At 40.1% G+C, this 24320-nt stretch overlaps 1 protein-coding gene across 2 annotated transcripts in view; it reads left to right on the forward strand.

Moving 5' to 3' along the window:
- The first annotated feature begins 1583 nt into the window (after positions 1 to 1583).
- The window catches only part of LOC129110433 (dnaJ homolog subfamily C member 13-like), a 31318-nt gene continuing 8581 nt past the window's right edge, over positions 1584 to 24320 (forward strand). Inside the window, exons 1-34 of one of the 2 annotated variants that reach the window (XM_054622511.1) lie at positions 1584 to 1754; positions 4670 to 4750; positions 11132 to 11207; positions 11914 to 12063; positions 12493 to 12534; positions 12623 to 12823; positions 13312 to 13518; positions 14097 to 14192; positions 14455 to 14546; positions 14796 to 14962; positions 15112 to 15191; positions 15293 to 15462; positions 15565 to 15597; positions 16343 to 16442; positions 16544 to 16651; positions 16754 to 16909; positions 17014 to 17070; positions 17178 to 17299; positions 17488 to 17563; positions 17753 to 17848; positions 17960 to 18100; positions 19100 to 19117; positions 19985 to 20067; positions 20365 to 20518; positions 20713 to 20816; positions 20917 to 21076; positions 21177 to 21239; positions 21342 to 21443; positions 21572 to 21676; positions 22495 to 22697; positions 22830 to 22914; positions 23020 to 23174; positions 23948 to 23993; positions 24105 to 24259. In XM_054622511.1, coding sequence (XP_054478486.1) covers positions 4683 to 4750; positions 11132 to 11207; positions 11914 to 12063; positions 12493 to 12534; positions 12623 to 12823; positions 13312 to 13518; positions 14097 to 14192; positions 14455 to 14546; positions 14796 to 14962; positions 15112 to 15191; positions 15293 to 15462; positions 15565 to 15597; positions 16343 to 16442; positions 16544 to 16651; positions 16754 to 16909; positions 17014 to 17070; positions 17178 to 17299; positions 17488 to 17563; positions 17753 to 17848; positions 17960 to 18100; positions 19100 to 19117; positions 19985 to 20067; positions 20365 to 20518; positions 20713 to 20816; positions 20917 to 21076; positions 21177 to 21239; positions 21342 to 21443; positions 21572 to 21676; positions 22495 to 22697; positions 22830 to 22914; positions 23020 to 23174; positions 23948 to 23993; positions 24105 to 24259 — 3671 coding nt within the window. In that variant the 5' untranslated portion in view covers positions 1584 to 1754; positions 4670 to 4682. The remainder of the gene's footprint in view (positions 1755 to 4669; positions 4751 to 11131; positions 11208 to 11913; positions 12064 to 12492; positions 12535 to 12622; positions 12824 to 13311; positions 13519 to 14096; positions 14193 to 14454; positions 14547 to 14795; positions 14963 to 15111; positions 15192 to 15292; positions 15463 to 15564; positions 15598 to 16342; positions 16443 to 16543; positions 16652 to 16753; positions 16910 to 17013; positions 17071 to 17177; positions 17300 to 17487; positions 17564 to 17752; positions 17849 to 17959; positions 18101 to 19099; positions 19118 to 19984; positions 20068 to 20364; positions 20519 to 20712; positions 20817 to 20916; positions 21077 to 21176; positions 21240 to 21341; positions 21444 to 21571; positions 21677 to 22494; positions 22698 to 22829; positions 22915 to 23019; positions 23175 to 23947; positions 23994 to 24104; positions 24260 to 24320) is intronic. The other variant, XM_054622512.1, reaches the window with a different exon arrangement.

Genomic DNA, 24320 nt, shown 5'->3' on the forward strand with positions numbered 1-24320 from the left:
GCACAGGTATTGCTGCATTGCTGGGGAAGTGTCCCTAGAGGGCACAATAATCTTTCTTTCCCCAGGGTCATCTTTTTACTTAGCAAGCTGTACTGATTCCTGGAAACCTGCATAAGAAAAATAACAACAAAAAAGATCAAATTAATAATAATAATAATAATAATAATAATAGAATAATAATAGTCATGATTATAATAATGCTTATAATTCAGGTTGAATTGCCCTATAAGTGTTTTTACAAAACATATCCTGGTTTGTTGAGCATTTGTTTGTTTACCACATAATTCCATATGTGTTCCTTCATAATTTGGATGTCTTCAATATTAATCTACAATGTAGAAATTAAAAAAAAAAAAAAACATTGAATGAGAAGGTGTGTCCAAACTTTTGACTGGTTGTATGTTTGAACTAAAAGCAGATTATAAAAAACATAAATATATTCAAATAATTAAAATGTAATTCAATATGTTTTGCATGTAATTTTAGGAGATTTTTGAAACATAACTGATTTATATTTCTTCTTGTATTCGTTATAGTATTGTCATTTTTTTAAAGATATTATATACAGTACCAGTCAAAAGTTTGGACACACCTTCTCATTCAACTACTTTGAAGAATCTAAAATATAAAACATATTCTGGTTTGTTGAGCATTTGTTTGTTTACCACATAATTCCATATGTGTTCCTTCATAGTTTGGATGTCTTCAATATTAATCTACAATGTAGAAAAAAATAAAAATAAAAATAAAGAAAAAACATTGAATGAGAAGGTGTGTCCAAACTTTTGACTGGTACTGTATGTTGACGGTACAAAAAAAAAGGCACATGATCATCTGGATAAATCAAATATGAATCAAATATTCTATTGAGTTTTGACACAGACAGGAACAAAACCCAAATATGATTCTGGTTTATGCAATTTGGTTTTCTTCTTGAAAGCTTTTTTTTTTTCTGCACTTAAAACCATGTTGCAATGTCCCCTTTTGCATTTTTGCCAAAATAAAGGAAACAATCTCTCTGGCCACTTGAAGGTCTCTTTCATGAGCCACTTGCATGCAACATATAATAAACTTGCATCCTTTTTCTTTTTTTTTTGCATGTGACAAGAGATATACAGATGGTTCTTGCACGAATTGAGCTACAATGTTGAATGAATTTGAGGATGTATGCTGGGGCCCGATCTGTCAAGTAAATCCCAGTATTAAAAACTTTTGACTGGCACTGTACACGTAGAAATAGTGCAATTCAGTTTCCATTTCATCAATTAATTTCACAGGAATTACAAAGAAAGTCAATTTTAATAAAAATAACTGTTAAAAACCAAACAATGTTGATATGTATAGAAACATATTTGCTGTAATCAAATCTAGTTTTGAGGCTGTCAAACGGAAACTAAAGCTTCTATAATAAGCTGTTCCGAGGTCAGTTTCGATATGAAACACTGATGAACTGAAAATGATGCAAAACTGATCTCAGGTCTGCATGTCGACACTTCCGGGTTCCGACAAACCAATCAGCTGACCGCCGCATGACAGGCAGGCCCCCGCGCATGCGCAGTAGCTCCCTCTCGGTGCGAGGAATATGGCAGCGTCCTGAGCGCTGTCGGGGTTGAATACGCCGTAAACTGAGCCACCTTTTCAGCGTCAGAGTGGGGACAACCGAGCAGCACCAGCCGCACTCAGAGGAGGGTGGGTGTGGGGGGGGGGGGGCTGAGGGACGGCTACGATTAACACCTGTCTGCGTGAGTTTACAGGTAAATGCACCCGCCACCACCTGCCACTGTGTTCAAGTCCCATCTTCTGCCATGCTAATGCTAATGCTAATGCTAGCTGTTAGCTCCGCTGCCGCAAAACCCCATTGATTTAGCTGGCTAGCCGCTAGCTTGTGGCTAACCCCCCCCCCCCCTGCCACAGCCCCCTTTTTTTTTTTTTTTTTTTTTTTTTTTTTTTTAATGCATTTGGCAAACAAATGCTTGTTACACACGTGTTTGAGATATCTGTTTTTCTAGAGAGGAGGAGCAGGAAGAGGTCGACATTAAAAAAAACATAACACCCGTGCTGTCGTGCTTGTTTTTAGCCCGTTTAGGCCCGCTGCAGTGGAGCAGAATAAGGCTAAGGGCTTGAGGTCCAGGTAAGGTTAATACTGGGATTTACTTGACAGATCAGGCCCCAGCATACATCCTCAAATGCATTCAACATTGTAGCTCAATTCGTGCAAGAACCATCTGTATATCTCTTGTCACATGCAACAATAAAAAGGATGCAAGTTTATTATATGTTGCATGCAAGTGGCTCATGAAAGAGACCTTCAAGTGGCCAGAGAGATTGTTTCCTTTATGTTGGCAAAAATGCAAAGGGGACATTGCAACATGGTTTTAAGTGCAGAAAAAAAAAAGCTTTCAAGAAGAAAACCAAATTGCATAAACCAGAATCATATTTGGGTTTTGTTCCTGTCTGTGTCAAAACTCAATAGAATATTTGATTCATATTTGATTTATCCAGATGATCATGTGCCTCTTTTTTGTGCCGTCAACATAACTTTTTAACTGGAGACGTATAAAATGGTGAGGGCCATATAATGGTGTAATGGCAGATGATCTTTTGACCCCCTGTGCCCAAATTGATGAGGAAGCAGTTTTCATATTCTTTATATTGTTCTTTTCCATGAGGAATCAGGTGATCCAACTTTTTTTTCTTTTTCTAGCAGCTGTCAGAAACAGGATGGACTTAAATAGGCAGAGCAAAAAGAAGATGTCCACACAGTATTTAGTGTGAACTGTCGAGGCACTTGCAGTATAACCTGTGGCTGTCATCTTTATAGTCGGTACCTAACAGTAATATGGCGTTTGTTTTCATTTGTTCAGATAGGTCCCGTTTAGAGGTCTGATGCAATCCTATCAAATGTACAGACTGTCAAAAAAAAGCTGCGTTTGTTAAAGTTTCTGAAAAGTTGTGAGACCTGTCTGGAGCAAGTTATTATGTAAATGTTGTTTGCTTTGCTTTGGGCCCGGTTCCATTTCCATTTTCTTTACTCTTCACTGACCTGCTGTTTTCTTTTTTGCTTAACTCTGTCAAGGACAGCCCGTGAATAATTTGCTATTCATCTGCATACAAGCAGGAAGAGGTGGGAGGGGTAATCACATGACCCAGTCCTGGACTCTGCCATGGCCTTTTTTTTTTTTTTTTTTTTTTTTAAACACTCAATCACAGGGCTCTCAACCCAGTAATGTAATAAAAGAAAACTGCAGCAGTAAAGATCACGCTGTGCACTGCTTGCTGCTAACATCTCCTATTGTGCATTCCATCAGCCCCCCGCTTTGGATTAGATTCATTATGCAGCGCCATGAATGAGTGTTTGAAAACAAACTGTAGAGGAAAAACTTGGCTCTTGACTGTTCCCTTGCACCTTTGTTTCTCCAGCACAGGCATCAGTTATTGAGAAGCCGACACTGGCTTATTTTTTACGGATTCCTCGTCCAGTGCTGTGGTCCCTGAAAGTAGCCTGTATTTGTGTCCTGACGTCTCTGAACACCAGACGATTGTCCGCTCGGTTAATGGTGGTTTCCATCATTTGGGGCTATTTTGCTGTCCTCTGCTTCAGTCGCTTGCACACTGAAATGGAGAGGAAGGAAAACTGGAGTCTGATTTTTCCAGGATCCTGCTGACACAGGTTCCCCTTGTCACAGTGCAGCCGCCAGCAGATTACTGCACTAAAGGATATGAGAGGCAGTTATGTCCTCAGTTTGCTCTATTCTGGTCTGTTGACTGGATTCTCTTTGATGCATTCATCTTTAATTTGTTTGAAACAATCTGTCACCAAATATCAATCTTAACCGTCTCACTGATGCTTTGTTGTTTGTCCTGGTTGGAAAAGGAAACTCTTTATATTTAGTGACAAAAGGACAAGGATCCTTCTTGATCTATTGTCCAGGTTTGAGAACATGTAGCTGTGTTAAAGTTAAATTACAAAGAATTTCATTCTAATAATGCACTGGGCCAAAAGCACTGAGACATGGCCGAACCCTTGTTTATCTAAAGCAATCAATAGGCCACACTGGCTTTGCAGCAGACTTTATTGACAAATGCTCAGCTGGTGCACTGTTTTTTTTTCGTTTTTTTGTGGCCATGATAAAAGACTGGAATGAAAGACCTTTACTTCCTCTCTGTTTCGCTGAGCAGGCTGTACCCCAGTGGTTCCTAAAGTATGCCTCTTTTCAGAGTGAACCTGTGAAAAAGCACACATGAAGAGGAGAGCGTGGATGTCAGAGAGTGGGCTGTAAAAAAAAATTACAAGTCATGTGCTACCAGCTGCATTGATTCTACGGCTCATAGCTGAGCTAACGACGCCGATGAAGCATCGGTTAGTCATGGAGACATGGACTACTCAGCCGATGGATAATCACTGTTTACTCAGCATTACTTGTGAAGCAGAGAGAGCGTCTGGTGGAAGTCTCTCCCTTCGAGCTGCAAAATGTCGAACGACCGTGTGAAGTGTGTGCTGCAGTATATGGGAATGTGTGGTACCTAAACTTGATGTAGTAATGACCTGTGAAGGTGCAGGTAATTCAAAATATAACCTCTTTATTTTCTGAACCCTTGTCTGTGTTGAAAATGTATAAGGTCTTACTTTTTGGATCCTAGTCCTAATAACTTTTGTTCTGTTCTGTAGGTCCTGTGAAAAGATGAATGTCATCAAAGAAAACAAAGACCTGGCCTGTTTCTACACCACCAAGCACTCCTGGAGGGGAAAGTAAGGCCCACGACTTCTTTATTTAACCACACCACTGATCGGATTTCAGGGCTGGTTGCATTGTGTACTCCACATCTTTTCTTTGTATTGGTTTACAAAGCGACATGTACCTAAACACTTCCCTTCGTCACCTCTTAAAGACAGACAATCCTGAAATCCTGACTCAGTACTTCCATTGTGTTGACTTCCTTATCATAGCCAGGTCAGCAGTCACTGATCAGCACTAGTGACGTAGTGGTGTTTTTATGAACTGTAACAAAGATAATGACAGTGAACACTAGTCTTAAGCAAGATGACGTCCACGTACTGACATTCATTTATTGTGTGTATATATATATATATCTCTACTGTTTGTTATAAACATTGTGTTACATCATGAGTGAGGACAACATACTTTCCTTGTACAGCATTGTACTATGCACTGATATTTTGGTACAGTAGTTATGACAAGATACTCTCAATATGCCTTCTTTTATGTGTATCAACTTCCCTTTAAAGATTACAAGGTGAATCTATTTTGTTTACACCGTGATATGTTAACATCTTGATTTTTATAATGTTTCTTTTTCCTCAATAGACATTTTTGTTAGAGCAGAGAGGAAGTGTCTGTGAACACGGTAGTGACAAAAAAACAGATGAATTGGTAGAGTACATTACAGGAGAATGAGGCCAACTATAACTGTATCTATGCTGTAAACATACATCTGAATGGCTCATTGTCCTCAATCATCTAGTGCATAGGGTATCTGTTTTCATTTTATAGATAATAGCTACATTACATACTGAAGCCAATATAGGCCTAAAACTAGATGGGACTTGAGGTAGATTACTTGGTGGCCCTTAAAGCTAAAGGATGGACAAGTTTGAGCAATGAGCCAGAGGGCTCACATTACCGATACCTGCTTTCTAAATGTCTTTGTGCCATTAAGGCCTGCCATTGACTCTGGTAACCTAAGCAGGGCTGCAGAGCATTAGCCATCATCAGAGCTTCATCCCGCTAATGCTTCCTGAAGTGTCCGTCGGAGAGCAGTGCTGATGTATGTGTGGTGGACAGCGGAGGAGACCGATATCCCATTCAGGACGCGTGTCGACACATGTCAGCTGACCTGGGTCAAGCTTGGGTGAACAGGCATCTCAGAACTTAATTTATTGATAGCAACATTTTTAAGGTCGTTTAGCGGACTCTATGAAGAGAGAGATGAAAAAAGAGACGGAAATATGAGAGAGCACAGGTTAATGCATGTGAGATAGGTGGATAGAGTGAGCAGAGAGACATAAAAATGCACCTTTATTTGCTTTTTAATGTCTTTCAAATATTTCAGTGAAGCTTAACTACAGCTGCAGACATAAGTGTACGAATGCTGACAACTAGATATTTACTTTTGACAGCAGGCTCATATGAATGGGTCCAACGCAATTCAGTGAATCTGCGTGATGTGCCTGTCTACTGTGTGAAAACTCACGCTTGAATAGGCCAGCAGAAAGGGAAAGTGTCAAGTCAGCATATCCTCTTTCAATTTCTTCACACAAACCTCAGATATTGTGGGCGTGGCAGGCAAAATGAAAAATGCCTTTTTTAACCCTTTTTAGATCACATCCCAAGTCATACTTTGCACCTATTTAACGATATATGCAAAGATTTATTTTTACAAAACATCAATTTCTTGATCATCTTTCATTCCTATATAACACAATATGAAGTAGGCATACGTAAACTAGCACCGAGCGGCATCATGACATCCATCAATCAATCTAGAGAGGTAACTGGTAACTGGACTTGTACTTTTATAGCGCCTTTCTGGTCTTCCTACCACTCAAGCGCTTTCATTCCCCCATTAACACCCATTTGTGCACTGATGGAAGGGGTTAACTAATCCATTCACATACCAATGGGAGCAATTTAGAGTTTAAGTGTCTTGCCCAAGGACACGTTGACATGGACCGGGAAGGAGCCAGGGATCAATCAATCGATCCTCTGGATGAAGGACGACCCGCTCTACCTCTTAGCAACAGTCGCCCTCAGGTGTGTGTTTGGAACCACAGTCCTTTGTAGCTCCACATAGCACATTCTAAGCCCGCCCACTTTTTAGCGGTCCAATCAAGTGCAAAGGATTTGATATGAATCCCTCTTGTAACAGCTCAAATGTTCATTTTACTGGGGAGTACATCATAGTACAGTAGCTCAAGACTCTCCAACTTCTGTTTTACCTGGACTTTAACATTTAAGTCGTGGTTGATTTGGCGACACCCAATTTACTGTTGGTAACAGCAAATGTGGTTTAATATTACAGGTCCCAGAATACTTGGGGCAGCTAAACACACTTCTCTTTTTAATTAAAAAGTCTGGCAATATTGACCTTTATTCCATTGTTCTGTGAGCAAACGTGATCTGACTCTGCTGCACACGGCATTGAGTCTGCAAACAGCGAAAGTGAAAGTTGTCTCAGGTAGCCAAAGGATCATCTCAAACATAAACAGATACTGTGTCATTGATAAAAGGTGCACAGCGCTTCATTTTGAATACAGAACATGTTTCTAAAAGTTAACATTAATTAGACTCATCTTTTTATCAGTATGCCACTTTGGTCATATATAAAAAGTGCTGAATTTTGAGCGTGTTAAACATTATTCAGCATCACTTATTTAAAGCTTAAGCTTGTGAGGAGGACATCTTACTCTGAATGCTTATTTCAAGGTGCAGATTTAAAAAGGATCCAGTTAAAATGCATGTAGGAAAATGAAAAATAAGGCGTCATCTTGTAGTTAAAACGATTAATAATTGGACTTTATGACAGATTGGTTAGCAGATGGGGAGAGTATCTGTCATCTGTTCTGGGAGTTGAAGGGGAATTTTAAAAAATCCATGATTATACGATGTTGTTTTGTAGTCTAGTATCCTTTTTTTTTTTTTTTTTTTTTTTTACACGTCTAGAACAATTGTCTCTCAGTGTTTCAGTTGGTGCAGTGACATTGATCACTAGATGTCCGTGAACCCGCCCCAGATACTTTTCTACAATGCTTAAAATTACAGCAGCCCTTTACTGTTGCCGTTTTGCTTTAGTGCAGCAGCTTTCCCTCTCACTCTGTGCTCATGATCATGGTTAATTCAGGTCTTGTGACTCAAGCTTGTAGAGATTTAGTTTTGTCTCCCAGTGAAGGGCAAATTCACGACTTTTTGACACAAATTGATTGTCTCACAAATCTCCTTTGAACCTTCAATGAATGCCTTCAATCTTGCAACAATAAGAAAAATACCGATGCTCCATTTTCCACCAGCTGTTTTACATCTCAGCACATAGGATACTGTTACTACTTTTTTTGTCCTTGTATTTTTTATATACATAAGTCTTTTTAGTTGTTTCCAACATTGTGGAGGATCTGTTGCTCACATTCAGCTCTCCTTCTAAAACGCTTTAATTCTCTGAGATCTAGTGTTTGCTGAGTCTCGTACAGGGGATTATGTTGGGTTGTCCGAGCTCTTCAGCTCAGTCTTCTTTGAGAGAAACTTTGTTTAAAGAGGAGAGGCCGTTGTTTGTCAGACACGGGAAGTTGCTTAATGTGATACATTATGAAATCCCTCGAAGTGGAAGTAAAAGCTTTGAAGAAAATCTCTACAGTACGACTGAATGAAGAATAACTTACTTATCGCAATCGATATCTGTGCTGTTAACTGTACTTGTAAAGATTATCCATAATTCTCTTTTCTCCTCATTGAATAGCTAAAGGACTGTACCACTGCTTTGAATCATTAAGTACAAATCACATATTCATAACATCACTACTGACCATTTTTCAAGGTATACTGTAAAAGAGTAATTTAGATTTTTTTAGATTTTCCTAGAATCATGACGTTGTCTTCCATTCATTCCTGTCTTGTGTTAAAATCAACGTGAACATCATGACTGCTTTATTCAAGTCAAACAAACTTAATGACATAAGCAGACATGGTGCTGTCAAGGTAGTTTCAAATCACTGCTCGGTTGATTTTCATATCTTTGTATGAATGGAAATCTGAACCACAGCAGCATGGGTTGTAAAATGGTGAGCAGTAATGTCAAGTATATGTGATTTGTTATAGGTAAAGCATAAAAAAACTCTGATAAGGTTATTTAAATTCCTCAGGTTTCTAAATGGTATAACACATGTACTTATTCTCTTTAATCTCAACTCATCCCACCTTCCTACATGGAGGCTTTATTCCATTTTAGCAGGTGATTTTGGCTTCTAAGTCTTTGGACACAGCTCCGGCTCCTCCTCTGTACTTATCTCTGCATCACTTGGTTATGTAGCCGGCTAGAGAGCCACTTAGCGCATTTCTTCTTGTTCTATAATTGTCACACTTCAGCATGAAAATGAGTCTGTTTTTAGCCGTCTTTCTGGTTATCTTTCAAAAGAATGTTCCTCATGATCATCTCGATGAGGTCATGCATGATTTCATTATGTTCAAAGTCGAACTCTGTGTCCATTAAATCTTTAAAAGTATTAAAATATAGTGTTTATGAAAAATTGGTTAACTGCTAGAACTGAACAGATGCTAAAAGTAACTTCTTCATACACAAACCTGTTCATAAACTGATCAGAAATATGTCAAATTTGCATGCGGCTTTGTTTTCCATTATTTTGTGTTGAGACTTACAGTAAAAAATAGTAGTTGATGCATCGTTAGCCTAAAAGACAAACGCACACAGCAGCCAGGGAGGTTTGGATATTGGCTTTGTGCTAAGATATAATGAAAGGGGGTAAATCAGCACACATAGAATGAATAATTAACTATGTTTGTGCTGACAGCACGCCATTTAGCACCAAAGGTCAAGACATGGAGAGAGACAGCACCCCGAGATCAGGATCCAGGTCCCAGACTTTGTGCCCCAAGATCACAGAAACCAAGAATAGTGAAAAAGGAAACATTAGTGTGTAGCAAAGATGAATAGAACAAAATGAATACATTTGAACAGGCTTTCTAATGGGAGCAAAAAGGACGTGACATTTGTGTAATTGTGAACTAGGAAGGACTGACTGTTGGATGTGACTCGCCTCAGGCCGCTGCCTGACCTGCCTGTTTATGTTAGTCATGTACTCAAGTCTGAATGCATTATGGGGAAGTAACCCCTCAAATTGACTTCCTTTTTACTATGTTTTTTTTTTTTTTTTTTTTTTTTTTTTTTGATGGGACGAGCTTGTAACTTTGCCAAGACCTCTTTATGTTATCCAGGCCCTATGAGGATGTGCAAGAAAAAAGGAGCCAAGTCAGCATGTTCAGTGTGCAGGCTGATAGTGCTTTGGAGGCGCTACAAGAACATGTTGTACATGGATGAACATGCATGTGTACCATATACAAATAAACCTTTTACATTTGAAACTCACCAAACCTTATTTCTTACATAAACAAAACTCTCAAATGATTTTCAAATCCTTTTTCATATCAAACAGCAGGCTGAATGTTATGAATTAAGCAAAATGGGTTGGCTAACCACACGACGATCAAGCACACACAGACATGCCAGCCTGAGCATACACACGCACACGCACACACACACACACACACACACACAGAGTATGCAGCAAAATTGGCAGAATTGAATTTCACACTTCCTTCCTACTGTGTGAGAAAGCCCCGCTCTCACAGCAGTTGCACTGAACTAGTGTGAGCTGTCTTCAGAGTCAAAGAGTGACTCATTGACAAACGGTTAACGTACGATAAGTTGCAACCTCTTATTTTAAAGTCACTTGAGAGACAGAATGTGGTAAATGCATGCAAAGAACAGCGAATCCATTAGTGTCAAGGGAAGGGTCTCATGGGTAAATATTCAGAAATCACAGCTGCATTGCTTCAGTCTGGTACTGCATGACTATACAAAATGGTGAGAATAAAGGATGCGTGTCAATAAGGTTCAGTTCAGCTACCTCTCTAGCTATCGCAGCATTAGTCATCTTTTCTCATCACCATTTCACCTTGTCTGTGCCTTATGTCAACCATTATCTCATAAAAATGTCTGTAAACCGGCATAATAAACCTGTAATGTGGATGATATCATCAGTTAACTGAGTCCCAGTGATGTCACCTGTCCTTGACTCATCGTTGGCTTTCAGAGGGCTACAAATGGAGCTTTTCCTCTCACACCATCCTGCAGATGTAATGGTGCTTTATTTATGTGATGAGATGAAGTGTTTTTACAACGCAAGTTATACAAGCTAACTAGGTCTGTTAGTTTTGCTTCAGCTAACTCCCACCTGTTTGAACGTGACCACCACACATTCAGCCACTTCCCCACATCCTCTGTTAATCTCAAGCGACTGCCTATGCTGTTGTAGCTGTTGCCACCATGTGTGGTTGGCGATGTGTAGGCCGTGTTTGTGACTCATACCATCTCTGTGTTCCAGGTACAAGCGTGTCTTCTCAGTGGGGACGCATGGCATTACCACTTACAACCCTGCCACGCTAGAAGTAACAAATCAGGTCAGTGTGTATGCAGAACCGTCTCACAGGAACTCCCGTGTCATTCAGGAACCTCCTCGTCGCCGTAGTTATCAGCGCCTCACAGGCGGTTGTGGGATGAGCTGTTCTTAGTTTCACGTGACTATTGAAAATCCATTTGAAACACATTGCTCTTCTGCTAAAAGCTGAAATGCAGTATTTTTGTCTGTCTTTACACTGATTAAAACATGAAACATGTCATAATCAATACCCTTTTGGCATGAAACCTGACTTATTAACCCCCTCAGTCAAAATGTGTTTTTATAAGCAGTATATAAGTATTTTATAAATAGTTTATTATATACTATAACGAGTTGTACAAAGACATTTTAAGTGTTTATTAATCTGCAGTATTGGTCAGCAATTACACATTCTCATATAAAGACATATTTTATAATATTCCAACTGTGTTTTACTATATTGTCATTCTTCATCTGTTCATTCAGCAGCCTCCACAGGGGGAATTACATTTGTTAACAAATTCATTAATAAACACCTAATAAATCAGCTTACAGTATGCAGTTCATACATATTAATGTGTAATAAACATTCATGAGATGTTTTTGATCTGCTTATAAATGCCAAAAAAGGATAATTTAAGGTATCATTCAATATAAAATGTTCAAACTGCTCGTGTGTGACTCTAACGATGTGTTTATCTCTGTGTGGTTGCTGTCGACGGTACCAGTGGCCTTATGGGGACATCTGTGGTATCGGCCCGGTAGGAAAAGGTCAGGGAACGGAGTTCAACCTCACATTCCGCAAAGGCAGCGGCAAGAAGTCCGAAACGCTCAAGTTCTCTACAGAGCACCGGACAGAGCTGCTCACAGAAGCACTGGTGAGGACCAACGCTCGTCACTTCAATGCCGTCACTCAGAATGATCTACCTGCATCATAGCTGCACATTTTGCTGTGTTCTTTTACAAAAAAGAAAAAATTGCAGAAAAGTCACTTAATGTACGATGCACATGTTTGGGAATGCGGTGCTTGCAAATCACAGGCCCTTTGACTCCCTGTAGGGGTTTATCACAAACGTGAATCAGCAGTTTGTTGATGTGAAGAAATAAGTTCATTATGCTGAGGTGTTTTGAAACAGCGAGGAGGATGCAGAGGAGGAGGAGGAGGATGTGTATTTCCCCATAGAACTGTAATTCTGCAATGAAGACAACACTTTCTAAGTGTTACAAAAGGGATGATTTAAGAGCTAGCTATGTAAGTTAACTTTTAAATGAATTACATGTTGTTTCTTTGTTTTTCTTGTTCACAGAGATTCAGAACAGAGTTTTCAGAGGGAAAAATAACTGGCAGGGTAAGTTCTGAGATATGTAAAGAAAGAATATTCATTTAAGTATATGTTTGACACCAAAATGAATGTCTCTCAACACGTGTGCTCACAGCGTTACAACTGCTACAAGCACCACTGGAGTGACCAACGGAAGCCAGTGAGTTTGGAGGTAACGCCGGGCGGCATCGACCAGATCGACCCGCAAACCAACCGGGTGGTGTGTTCCTACGACTACCGGAACGTAGAGGGATTCGTCGAGCTCTCTGATTACCAGGGAGGATTCTGCATCCTTTATGGGGGCTTCAGCAGGCTGGTATGCATTCATAGAGTTATTGTGCATGTATATATGTCTGTGGGAATGCTTGAGTGCGTCTGTTATTTTCAGGGTTTGTAAGTTCATGAAAGGAATTTGAAAATGGCAATTTCCAGGCCTGGAAAATTGTTGGAATAATAAATAAACCAAGAACATTTTAAATATGTCATGGAAAATGTCTTCACAAATAGCTGTATGATAAAGTATAGGTGGTTCATGTAAGAATGAAAACAAATGGATTGGTTAAACAATACTGCACTCAGATCAGTTTTGTCACACGTTAAATTGTCCTCAATGTGGATTAATGTTAGACTTCAACATTTTATTCTCATTCTTCATGTACATACAGACTTTTCGAAAGATATATGCTCATGACAATTTGCCTCAAAGTCCTCGAAAAGTTTTGGTAAAAATGTGTATGAACCCTGAATGTGTCATCTTAACATTTCCTTTCCCTCCCCCTCCCCATTTGCTTTTTTTTCTCTTAGCATCTGTTTGCATCAGAGCACCGGGATGACATCATCCGCTGCGCCATAGAACATGCTGGGAACTTCATCGGCATCACGCTACGACTGAGGAAGGAGGCGTTGACCTTTGAGGACTTCGTGACGGACAGGTTGGGGAAGTACAGCTCGGATGAGAGCATCACTTCTCTGGCCGAGTTCGTGGTGCAGAAGATCACCCCGCGACACCCGGTTAGAACCGCTTCTCCTTGTTCCTCCCAGTGATGTCTGGTAGGGGTTCTCAACATGAGGTCCAGGGACCCACAGGGACCCCCTTAACAGATTATTTCTACTTGGGAAATCTTTAAAAAGCTCTCAATACTGTAAAAAGATTCAAAATTAGTATTTATTAAGTGTGAAATGTGTTAAAAACAGTTTTTTGAAGTTTTTGAGCTTTGCACTATACTCAGGAGCGAATAAGTAACGCAATGCTTTTTCAACTTCACTGCTAATGTAATATGCATGTGTTATGGTCATCAACCGATGCTCTGTGATGACCAATACTTTCATGAGCTGGATGGTAATTCCGAATTTTTCATTTGCATTCATTAGCAAGGAAATATAAAAGCGCCTACTCCTGCTCTCAGTGGTCGTTATTATGTCTCTTTTGAAGTATGATATATTTCATAAGATAAGATCAAACTTTATTTATCCAGAGGGAAATTGTTGTGAAGCAGTTGCAAATCAAAGTGGGAAGAGTGGAAATATAGAAAGTGAAAATATAACAGTCAGTTTTATTAGTGTTATGAAATGCCTGTTTCTTTTCTTAGGAGCCTGTTAGGCGTATTCTGGCCCTGACAGAGACTTGTCTGGTGGAGAGAGACCCGGCTTCATACAACATAGTCACCCTCAAGCCCTTCGGAGAGGTGAGCGCTCGGAAACTAAAGTGACACCCAAGTCATAAAGAATTCCCGTCTCAATCGTTTATACTCAACCATTTTGTTCTGTCTAGTTGTACTCCTGTGTAGATAGATGTTAATTGGACCGTCTGTCTTTGTTTCATTATGTATGAACTGCATCACTGCAAGTTAACAGCTTGGATGAAATCACTTGAGTCTGTGTTTTATGAGTAAACTCTTCCCTCCCTCTTTGTTTTGTTTTTTGCTCACTCTTGTTATCTCCCCTTAGGTATTTGCTCTCATCTGTGACGTAGACAACCCTCAGGTGTTTACAGTTGAATTCATCCGAGGTCAGATCAGGAAGTTTTCCTCCACAGAAAGGTACACATACACCCATCTTTATGTCTTTAGTGACGCTACACTCCCTGTGGGTTTATTAAATGTTTAGAAACATTTATTTTTTTCCCTAATTTTCCTGTTTTTCCTGTTATGTTGACCTCATTTACAGGATGAGTTTCTTGCTTGTGTGCATGAGTCTGCTGCACAGCCTTTACACTCTCCTGTTATTGTGTACTCACTGTTTGTTTGTAATGCATTTAGCTGAGTCTTTTGCTATGTTGGTATCTCTAGGGACTCTCTGTTAGCCAGCCTGCTCGATGGAGTCCGTGCATCAGGCAACAGGGACGTTTGTGTCAAAATGGCCCCCACGCAGCGAGGGCAGAGATGGGGCCTGCTGAGCATGCCCGTGGACGAGGAGGTGGAGAGTTTGCATCTGAAATTCCTGGCTGCACCTCCTAGTGAGTGCAAGCACTTCATCTCATGAACTTAAATTGCCACCATGAGGTCAAAATTCTGATTGGTTTATGACCAAAAATGTATTTGTTATTGTTCTTGATACCTTCATATTCTCTTGTTTAATTGTTCCATCCCTCTTTCCTTTGCTTAGATGGAAACTTTGCAGATGCAGTGTTCCGATTCAACGCCAACATCTCCTACAGTGGAGTGCTGCATGCAGTAACCCAAGATGTGAGTGTTTTTTCAATCCATGTGATTTATATATCGTCCGGAACAGAACTCACACTCATTTCCCGTCTTTATCTCTCTCTCTCTTTTTTTTATCTCTTCAGGGCCTTTTCTCTGAGAACAAAGAGAAGCTCATCAACAACGCCGTCCTGGCCCTTTTATCCCAGGAGGCCGAGCTGCCGGCTCTCAACACTGAGCTGGAGAGCCATTTCCAGGCCATCCGGCGCCTGGTGGCCTCCAAGGCTGGCTTCCAGGCTTTTACCCAGCTGCCCAAGTAAGAACACAGCAGTAATGCCACTGTATCCTCCTGCTATTATTTCTTTGAAGCGTACTTTCTGTCGAGCTGCTGGTAACAGGCATGCTCTGTCATTCCAAGGTCTGGTCAAGGGTCTGGAGTCACAGATGCAACGTAAATATGAATCCATACATCTCAGTCCGCCCTTTTGCCCGTCTCTGTTTCTTATCCTTCTTGCTCTTTTTCCCAAAGTCTCTCTCTGCTGTCTATCGATCAGCCTTCTCCTCTTTTATCTTTTGTTCTGCTTTCATCTCAGGCTTTTAGACAGGCACTTCAGAAGAGAGGTTATGTCACTTCACTGTGTTCAGTCGAGCTGTCTGCCTCGATTTGTCTTGACCTTCCTCTTTAGACATCTCATACTCTCTCCCGCTATCTGCTTTTGCCCGTTCTATCCTTTAGATTTCTGCACATCAGAATATTTAAAAATCCCGTGGTCTTTTTCGGGTCACTGAGATGTATGAGAGGAACTGTATTTACTGTTTATTATTTGTTCCTGTGAAGCAAATGAGAATTGGTTTTCCTGGAAGATTCATTGCCAGAGTAGCTTGGTGTTTCCCCATGACGCGGATCACTATAAACACATCAATGGTTTATTTTTTGCTTTAAGGGAATCCTCTTTTATATTGTCACACTTAGTAGGTCAGTTCAGTAGAAGATGTGAAAACCTTAAAAGCAAAAGAACCAACAAGCCACTTCTGAAGCAATGAATTCTTTGTGTATCCAACCCCAGACCTCTTTTAAAAAAAACACGTTATTTTTGTTGTTTATATTATGTTGTGTTTATGATCCTCAACGTTTTAAAGGCATGGGCGTTTTAGTGATGTTGGGAAATCTGTGAATGTTTGTTTGTGTGTTTTAGGTTCAGGGAAAAGTTGGGAGTAAAGACGGTAAAAGCTTTAAAAAGGAACAACAACAGTGTGACACATGCTGCTGTAGACATGCTCTGTGCTCTTATGTGTGTAAGTATGCCCTCAATATTTGGACATCGGCCAACTGCAAACGTGTTTGTGTTTCATCATGCTGTTTGGCTGAGACGCTCTCTTTGTATGTTTCTTTGCAGCCGATGCACGATGACTATGACCTGAGGCAGGAGCAGCTGAACAAGGCCTCTCTGCTGTCCTCCAAGAAGTTCCTGGAAAACCTCCTTGAAAAATTCATCACTAATGTGGTACATTTCTTTTTATTGTCAGCAAGCTGGGTGCAGAATTTGGAAATTTAGAAGTTTCTCAAGTACAAAATGTGTTTACAATTTTTTCTTTTTTCTTTTCAGGACCAAGGAACAGGAGCTCTGGTCATCAGCTCCTTACTGGACTTCTTAACGTTTGCCCTCTGCGCCCCGTACAGTGAAACCACAGAGGGGCAGCAGTTTGACATGCTGCTGGAGATGGTTGCCGCCGATGGACGCACTTTGTTTAAACTCTTCCAGGTAGTTGAGTCGTGTGAATAAACCTTTCTGGACTAATTATGATGGTAATATGATATAAATTCAGTAGATGATTGTGTGTTGAATTAAATTGTCTTTATCTTTAGCATCCCTCAATGGCAATAGTGAAGGGGGCAGGCTTGGTGATGAAGGCCATTATTGAGGTAAACCTTTCTGTGTGTTAGCTGCTTTACAGTATAAAGAATTTCATGATTATTGGAATGTATTTATGCTTTATGACCATTACCAACCCGTGTTTGTTCGAATTTAGGAGGGAGACAAGGAAATAGCCACCAAGATGCAGGACCTGGCCCTGAGCGAGGGGGCTCTTCCCAGACATCTGCACACTTCTTTGTTCACCATCAGCGCTGACCAGCGGATGCTTACCAACAGGTCCAACCTCAATAAATCCACACACTCACACACAATGATTTGGATTTGTTGGTACCAGCAGCTAGTTAATTCTCTCTGTTTAAGTAAGAAAAAACACTCATTGTATGTCATGGTAGACAGCTTAAGTTTCTACTGTGGATTAAACAAGAAGATGTGTTCTCCAACAAACAACTTACAAAATGTTTCAGGCAGCTGAGTCGTCACCTGGTGGGACTCTGGACGGCAGAAAACTCTGTTGCCATGAACCTCCTGAAAAGGATACTGGTAAGTCTACAAATCAGTCCATTTCAGTCTTTAAAATATTTGATCCTCCTCCAGTACTCATTTCAGAAGCTATCTGTATAATGTGATACAGGCAAAGTGTTCCAGGAAGCAATCCAATGGTTTTCTCTGGCAGCGGAGGCTACCTGTTTAAGTCTTAACCCATTTCCGCTATGTCTTGTTCGCTCTCAGCCAACAGGCCTTCTGGCTTACCTGGACAGTCCTGATCCAGTCCCGGAGAAAGATATGGACCGAATGCACATCCGCGACAACTTGAAACTAGCCCAGGTATCTGCAGAAACATTGGATCACATCTGTACATTTTTGCAGAGTGAACAAACGGCTCGATAAGAAGGTATTCGCCATCTATAACTGTTGCTTAATATTTGTTTCCCACAGGATCAGCTCAATCGAAACAAGGTTCCCGAGTGGCAGCGGATGGCCGGCAAAGCAGCCAAAGAGGTGGAGAAGTTTGCCAAGGAGAAGACTGATCTGGTGTTGATGCACTGGAGGGATAAAATGGGCATAGCCCAGAAGGAGGTGAGGAGATATTTTCCTTTGTTAAGATGCTCAGGAGCTAATTTCCCTGTTATCAATCAGACAAGCTACTGCTGCTGACTGTCTGCTCAGGTGTCTCTAACTGTTTCACCCTCCTGCTGACGCTGAACACTACTGGCGAATGCAGAGGCAAACTCAATAACACACTTTTCAGCTGCTGCAGCCGTTTACTTTGCATGCAGAGCGGTGCAAGCTCTGACGCTGCCTTACTGTGGGGAAACGGTACATGTCAAGATCGATCAGGCTTTTTCTGTGCCTTGCATATCGGCTGTTCAAACTGCTTGTGCACATGTTTAACTGACATTTGCTCTTTGGCTAAGAACATTGTTTTCCATTACAGGCATGTCTGAATGTGACCGAAGTGTTATTTTAATTCAAAGGTCACCTTCTTTTATAGAAAACCTCTGTGAGGATAATTTCACATAGTCATTGTAAGGTGATTCAGAGTCAGTCTGAAAGTGTGTGGGTGGGTTGAGGTTGGTGGTCTCGTCTAAACTGCTTAATAAAACTTTGCTGCCTGCTCTTTGACGTTTCTACAAGACTGAAATCAAATACTCTTTAAATTAAAGCTAAAACCTCTAAACATACTTTACCTGAAAATCACCGGCTTCCTTTTTCTACTCTTTCGTTTTTAAATGTCTAAAAATGGCTGATCAACGACATATTTTGATTGGCTTGCTTTCTCTGAAAATTCCCTAATCATCTTTTATGTTTTCCAGCTCATGCTCCATCTATATTTGTTGTTAGCAACAAGTAATCTTTGAAAATATATTAATCGAGCAGATATTCAGCTAATAAATTATGAAGGAATTACTGTTTGTTTTGTCTGTCAATCTCTTAGTATGATGTACTCTGACGACCTGTGAACCTTTTTGTTTCGATTCGACTCTGTTTGATCCGAGGAACAATAATCTCTCTGTGTTGTATCTGCCCCACCCTCCCCCTTGTCTTGTGTGGTTTCTCTGCTGTCAAACAATGCAGCAGGACAGAAATAACCTGGTAAGTAGGACTGACCAATGGGATCCATGCTGTTTTCTCTCCATCTTCATGTGACATTGGGTGTGTTTTTTAAATTCAGCCAGGCGATGACTTATTATTGTCTACAAGGGATCGCATATTCTTCAAATAGATGCAGGAAAGAAATGAAGGCAATAATACTTTATACAGTAGACAATAAATGTACAGGTTTAAACATGTATCTTCTTGCCCTGCTGTCAATACAGGATCGTTTAGACTACGTGTAGTGTTTTGTAATCAGTAAATAATGAACGCTTTTAGTTTGATGAGTGTAATTAACATAAAGTCAAGGATATTTGCCAAGCATTTAGCTCCTGGAACTGTTTTCTATAATTTTACAACGCACACACACCATTTTTCTTATGCAGGAAATGTACCTCATTGCTTTATGGCACCAAAAAGACAAATAGTTTACCTAAGTTATATGCTAATTAAAGTTGTATGCCTCCAGTAGCAAAATCCTCTTGAGAGGCCAAAGATTCATGAGAACCATGATCATAACTCTGTCTCGCCCAGCAGGAATTACAGAACGCATCCAATTTTGGGATCCCACTTTGGTTTTTTTGTGTTTCATAACCTTGTTTTCTATGTTGGTTTGATGATGATGACATTGTTTTTTGTCTCTCATATCTGGCTTTCTCCATCCTCAAAAACATTTGTGTTACCTTCTCCATACTGGTGCCATTTATTTCATTTCTGGTGTCCTTGTCCTTAAAGTAATGATCATGTTGTTGTCATTTCATCTTCACAACTCTCTTTATACCATAAGCTGTAAAAGAACACATATTGAATGCTGTTAACTGACTCAAAGTGACTCCTTAAAGATTCAAACCTTTCTTTTGATTTCAGAACCCAAACCAAAAGCCTGTCATCCTAAGGAAGAGACGCCAGAGAATAAAGATTGAAGTCAACTGGGAGCTTTTCTACTACAGGTACAACATGTTCCCATAGAGAGATCAAGCCATATCTAGCTTTGTTGACTCCATTCTTTTGAACATCATCCTGATTTAAATTATATTGGGGGGGAGTTCAGAGTCCATTTTTTAGTGATTGATCTCTGTGTCTTGCTTAAGAACCTTTAATTCAGGCCTTCCAGTTGAAGGCATGTCAACGACGATGAAAACACTGTGCTGTTTATGAGCTGCTCAATTTTCTATATTTTTACGTTAAAACAAGCTGTTAAACCACATCTTTTTAGACAATCCTGACCTGCTTTTTGTTTTGTCCAGATTCCAGCTCGACCACGCACGGTCCAACCTCATCTGGAACCTGAGGACGAGAGAGGAGCTGCGAGACGCTCTGGAGGGGGAGATGCGAGCCTTCAGCGTGGACCGCGAGCTCGGCAGCGCCACCGTCATCTCCTGGAACCACCAGGAGTTTGAGGTTTGTGCTCAGATGGACTATTTTACGCTCATTGCTCCCTGGATCTCAAGGCTCACATTTAAATATAACCATAAATATTTGTGAAACACTGGAGTTTTAGGCCACACGAGTATATCCTGATACTTGGATAGTTATTTCTAAAACAAACATGTATACTGTGAGCCATGTTTGTCTGTTTATATTCTTATTCGCAGGTGAAATATGAGTGCCTTTCAGATGAGATAAAGATTGGGGATTATTACCTGCGTCTGCTGCTTGAGGAGGATGAAAACGACGAATCGAATGCCATCAAGAGATCGTAAGACTTCGATACAACAACCCAACCAGCTGCACTGATATTATCATTCTTTACTGAATCCAAAAAGATGATTCATGCTTCTCCGTCTCTCTGCTCTTAGATATGAGTTCTTCAATGAACTCTACCACCGCTTTCTGCTTACACCCAAAATCTCGATGAAGTGCCTGTGCCTGCAGGCGCTCGCTATCGTCTATGGGAAGTGCTACGAGGAAATTGGCCCCTTCACGGACACAAAATACATTGTGGGCATGCTGGACCGAGTGAGTACAAATTCTTACTGCAAGATCACATATTTAATGCACTAGAAGTGTTTTTTTGTATTTGAATTCATCCTAAAACAATACTCTTATGTTGTAACAGTGTACAGACAAACTTGAAAGAGACAGACTCATCATCTTCCTCAACAAACTCATTCTCAACAAGGTAAAGCTATTGAAAGCAGCAGTGCCTCTTAGAATTGTCTGTTCATTTAGCCCATGTTTCTGCCTCTCTGTCTTGAGTGATGATTCATTTTCTGTTCTGTAGAAAAATGTGAAGGAGGTGATGGACTCGAATGGAGTGCGTATAATGGTGGATCTGCTCACCATGGCTCATCTGCATACCAGCAGAGCTACTGTGCCCCTACAGGTAAAAGACATGGCTATTCATTCATTCTTTGAGTCATAGATGAGATTTAATTCAATGTTGACCCACGTGGTAAAATTTGCATTAACATGTGTGGAGTGTCAAACAGAGGGTCTTCTTTATTCCAACAGAGCAACGTGCTTGAGGCGTCACCGGACATGAAGAGGGAGAGCGAGAAAGAGTGGTACTTTGGTAACGCGGACAAGGAGCGAAGAGGACCTTTCAGTTTTGAGGAGGTATGTGATCTTCTGGAAATGTCAAGCACTGGCTGAGAATTAACAATAGGGCATAGGGTTACATGAAAGGTGTGAGTGGAAGCAGTTATTTATTTTATTTTATTTTTTTACTAAGTATTTTAGTTTAATTTACTATAATCTATTTTTAGATTTTAATTTTAATTTTGTATGTATTTACATTCAAGTATTTCTACATTTTCCTTACCTTTCTTACACATCTACATATATATATATATATATATATATATATTAATTTCTTTATACATTGACTGTATTTTACATAACTATACATTTATATGTTTTTTTTTATTGTTGAATGTCTATTGTGGCTGTAATCATTTTCTGAACTCTCAAATAATAAATGAAATGCAAAACGAATGTCAAGCACTGGGATTTCTCAAATTTTCACTTTTAAATCAATTTGAAAACGGAAATGAAAGAAATATCTGCTAAGAACCGCTAATCAAAATGATCAAGAATAAGAATGACCATCTAATTTAATATATTAATGATTAATCTAATAACATCTTGTTTGTACCGGTTACTTTACATAGATGTAATACCTTAAACTATTTTATTATTCTTATCTTGTCTCTATTATATCTGTTTAATGGAGTTAAATTGCACAGTTAATATCATTTGATGTTATCTTGAGGAGACATCTTAAAAGATCAGTCCATTCTCACAGTTGTTATGTTCTTGATTTTTGTCGGTCTCCTGCAGTTGCTGCAGTTTATTTCATTTAAATTTTTTACTTCTTCTGCAGAAATCACCAATACTTATCCTTTGTATTCCATTTTGGCTTTTTCCCTCTCCAGATGCAGGAGTTTTGGAGCACAGGTGTCCTGACAGCGAAGACACGCTGCTGGGCTCAGGGGATGGATGGCTGGCGCCCCCTGCAGGCCATCCCACAGCTAAAATGGTGCCTCCTGGCCACTGGTCAGGCAGTGATGAACGAGTCCGACCTGGCTACACTGATCCTTAACATGCTCATCACCATGTGCTCCTACTACCCCAGCAGGTGGGTGGAGCAGAAAGTACCTCAGTTTTTGGAAATATCTTTAATACGCTATCATTATATCATTCCATAAAGCAATAAAGTGTGTTTGTGTGATGATCTTAGGTTTAAACTGTTCATCTACTTTTTTCTCAGGGATGCAGATAATGCCATTATCCGCCCTTTACCTAAAATCAAGAGGATGATCAGTGACAACGCTTGCCTCCCTCACATTGTCCAGGTAATTACCTGATCTTTATCTGATTTTGTGTCATATCCACTTTGGTGAATTGCTGAATTAAATTAAATGACTTTTCGATCGTCTCCCGTTCCTTTTCTCCTCCAGCTGCTGTTGACCTTCGACCCCATACTGGTGGAAAAGGTGGCTAACGTTCTGTACCTGGTGATGCAGGACAACCCTAATCTGCAGCGCCTCTACTTAACTGGAATCTTCTTCTTCATCATGATGTACACAGGCTCCAACGTGCTTCCTGTAGCAAGGTGAAAACACACACGCAAGCATTTTGTGAAAATATGATATAGAAATCCCCAGACATTTTTAAAGTCCCATTGAAACGGAAGATGGGGGGTCTATCTGGGGACTAAGTATTCCCCAGTGAAACTAAATATTTAAGCAGTGTGTAATTACAAGAGGGATTTAAAACATATCGGTAACATTTGGTTGGACCACTTAAAAGTGATTGGGCTTAGGGTGTAGTGTGATACGGAGCTACAGAGGACTGTTACTTCCATTGTTGCTGATTGAACTTTAAAAAAGATATGGCTATAATTGATTAATTAGAAATACTTTTAGTTACGTTTATCTGTATTGTCCCTTGAGGGGATATTTGGTTTTCAGTAGAAAAAAACAAAACATACAAGAGGACATGGGACATTAAACAGTTACAGCAAACAACCAGGTAAAAGAAAGAGTTGTATCTGTCCGTTAAAAGTGTCAAACCATTGTAATGGTAGCCATGATAAAGTGCTGCAGAGCAGTGCAGTCAAGTCAAAGTTCAGAGCGGTTGCACTTGGAACAAAAACAAATTTAAACCGATTGCTTTTTACCCTGGGGAACCTGTATCTCCACCCAGAAATAGAGCTGGCTTGGATTGACCGTACCTTCATGCCAAACTTGTCTGTCATAGATATCTGCTAAAAAAAGCTCCTGCATGCCGATTATTGTGCTGGGTTTACAATAGAACATTACTCATTGGCATCAGTAACATGCAATATTGAAATTGACCTCAAAGGCATTTCTGTGGTTTCTTAAGGTTCCTGAAGTACACACATCTGAAACAAGCCTTCAAATCAGAGGAGGTAAAGTTTTTGATATGGATTTTTCAATTTATAAATTACAACAGATTGTATCTTATGAATCCAACCTCCTTTTTTTTATAATAACACTTGTCTGTTGTGCCTCCTCCCCAGTCTAAGGGTCAGGACATAGTGCAGCGTAGTGTTCTGGGACCCGTTCTGCCCGAAGCCATGGTGTGTTATCTGGAGAACTACGAGGCTGAACGCTTCTCAGAAATATTCCTGGGAGAATTTGACACACCCGAGGCCATTTGGAGCAGCGAGATGAGGTAGGTATCAGTCTCTATCATGTCTAATTAGTGTGCTCTAAAAGGCAACGGAGAGATATTT

Source organism: Anoplopoma fimbria, chromosome 21 (genome assembly GCF_027596085.1).
Source record: "Anoplopoma fimbria isolate UVic2021 breed Golden Eagle Sablefish chromosome 21, Afim_UVic_2022, whole genome shotgun sequence".
NCBI classification, from domain to species: domain Eukaryota; kingdom Metazoa; phylum Chordata; class Actinopteri; order Perciformes; family Anoplopomatidae; genus Anoplopoma; species Anoplopoma fimbria.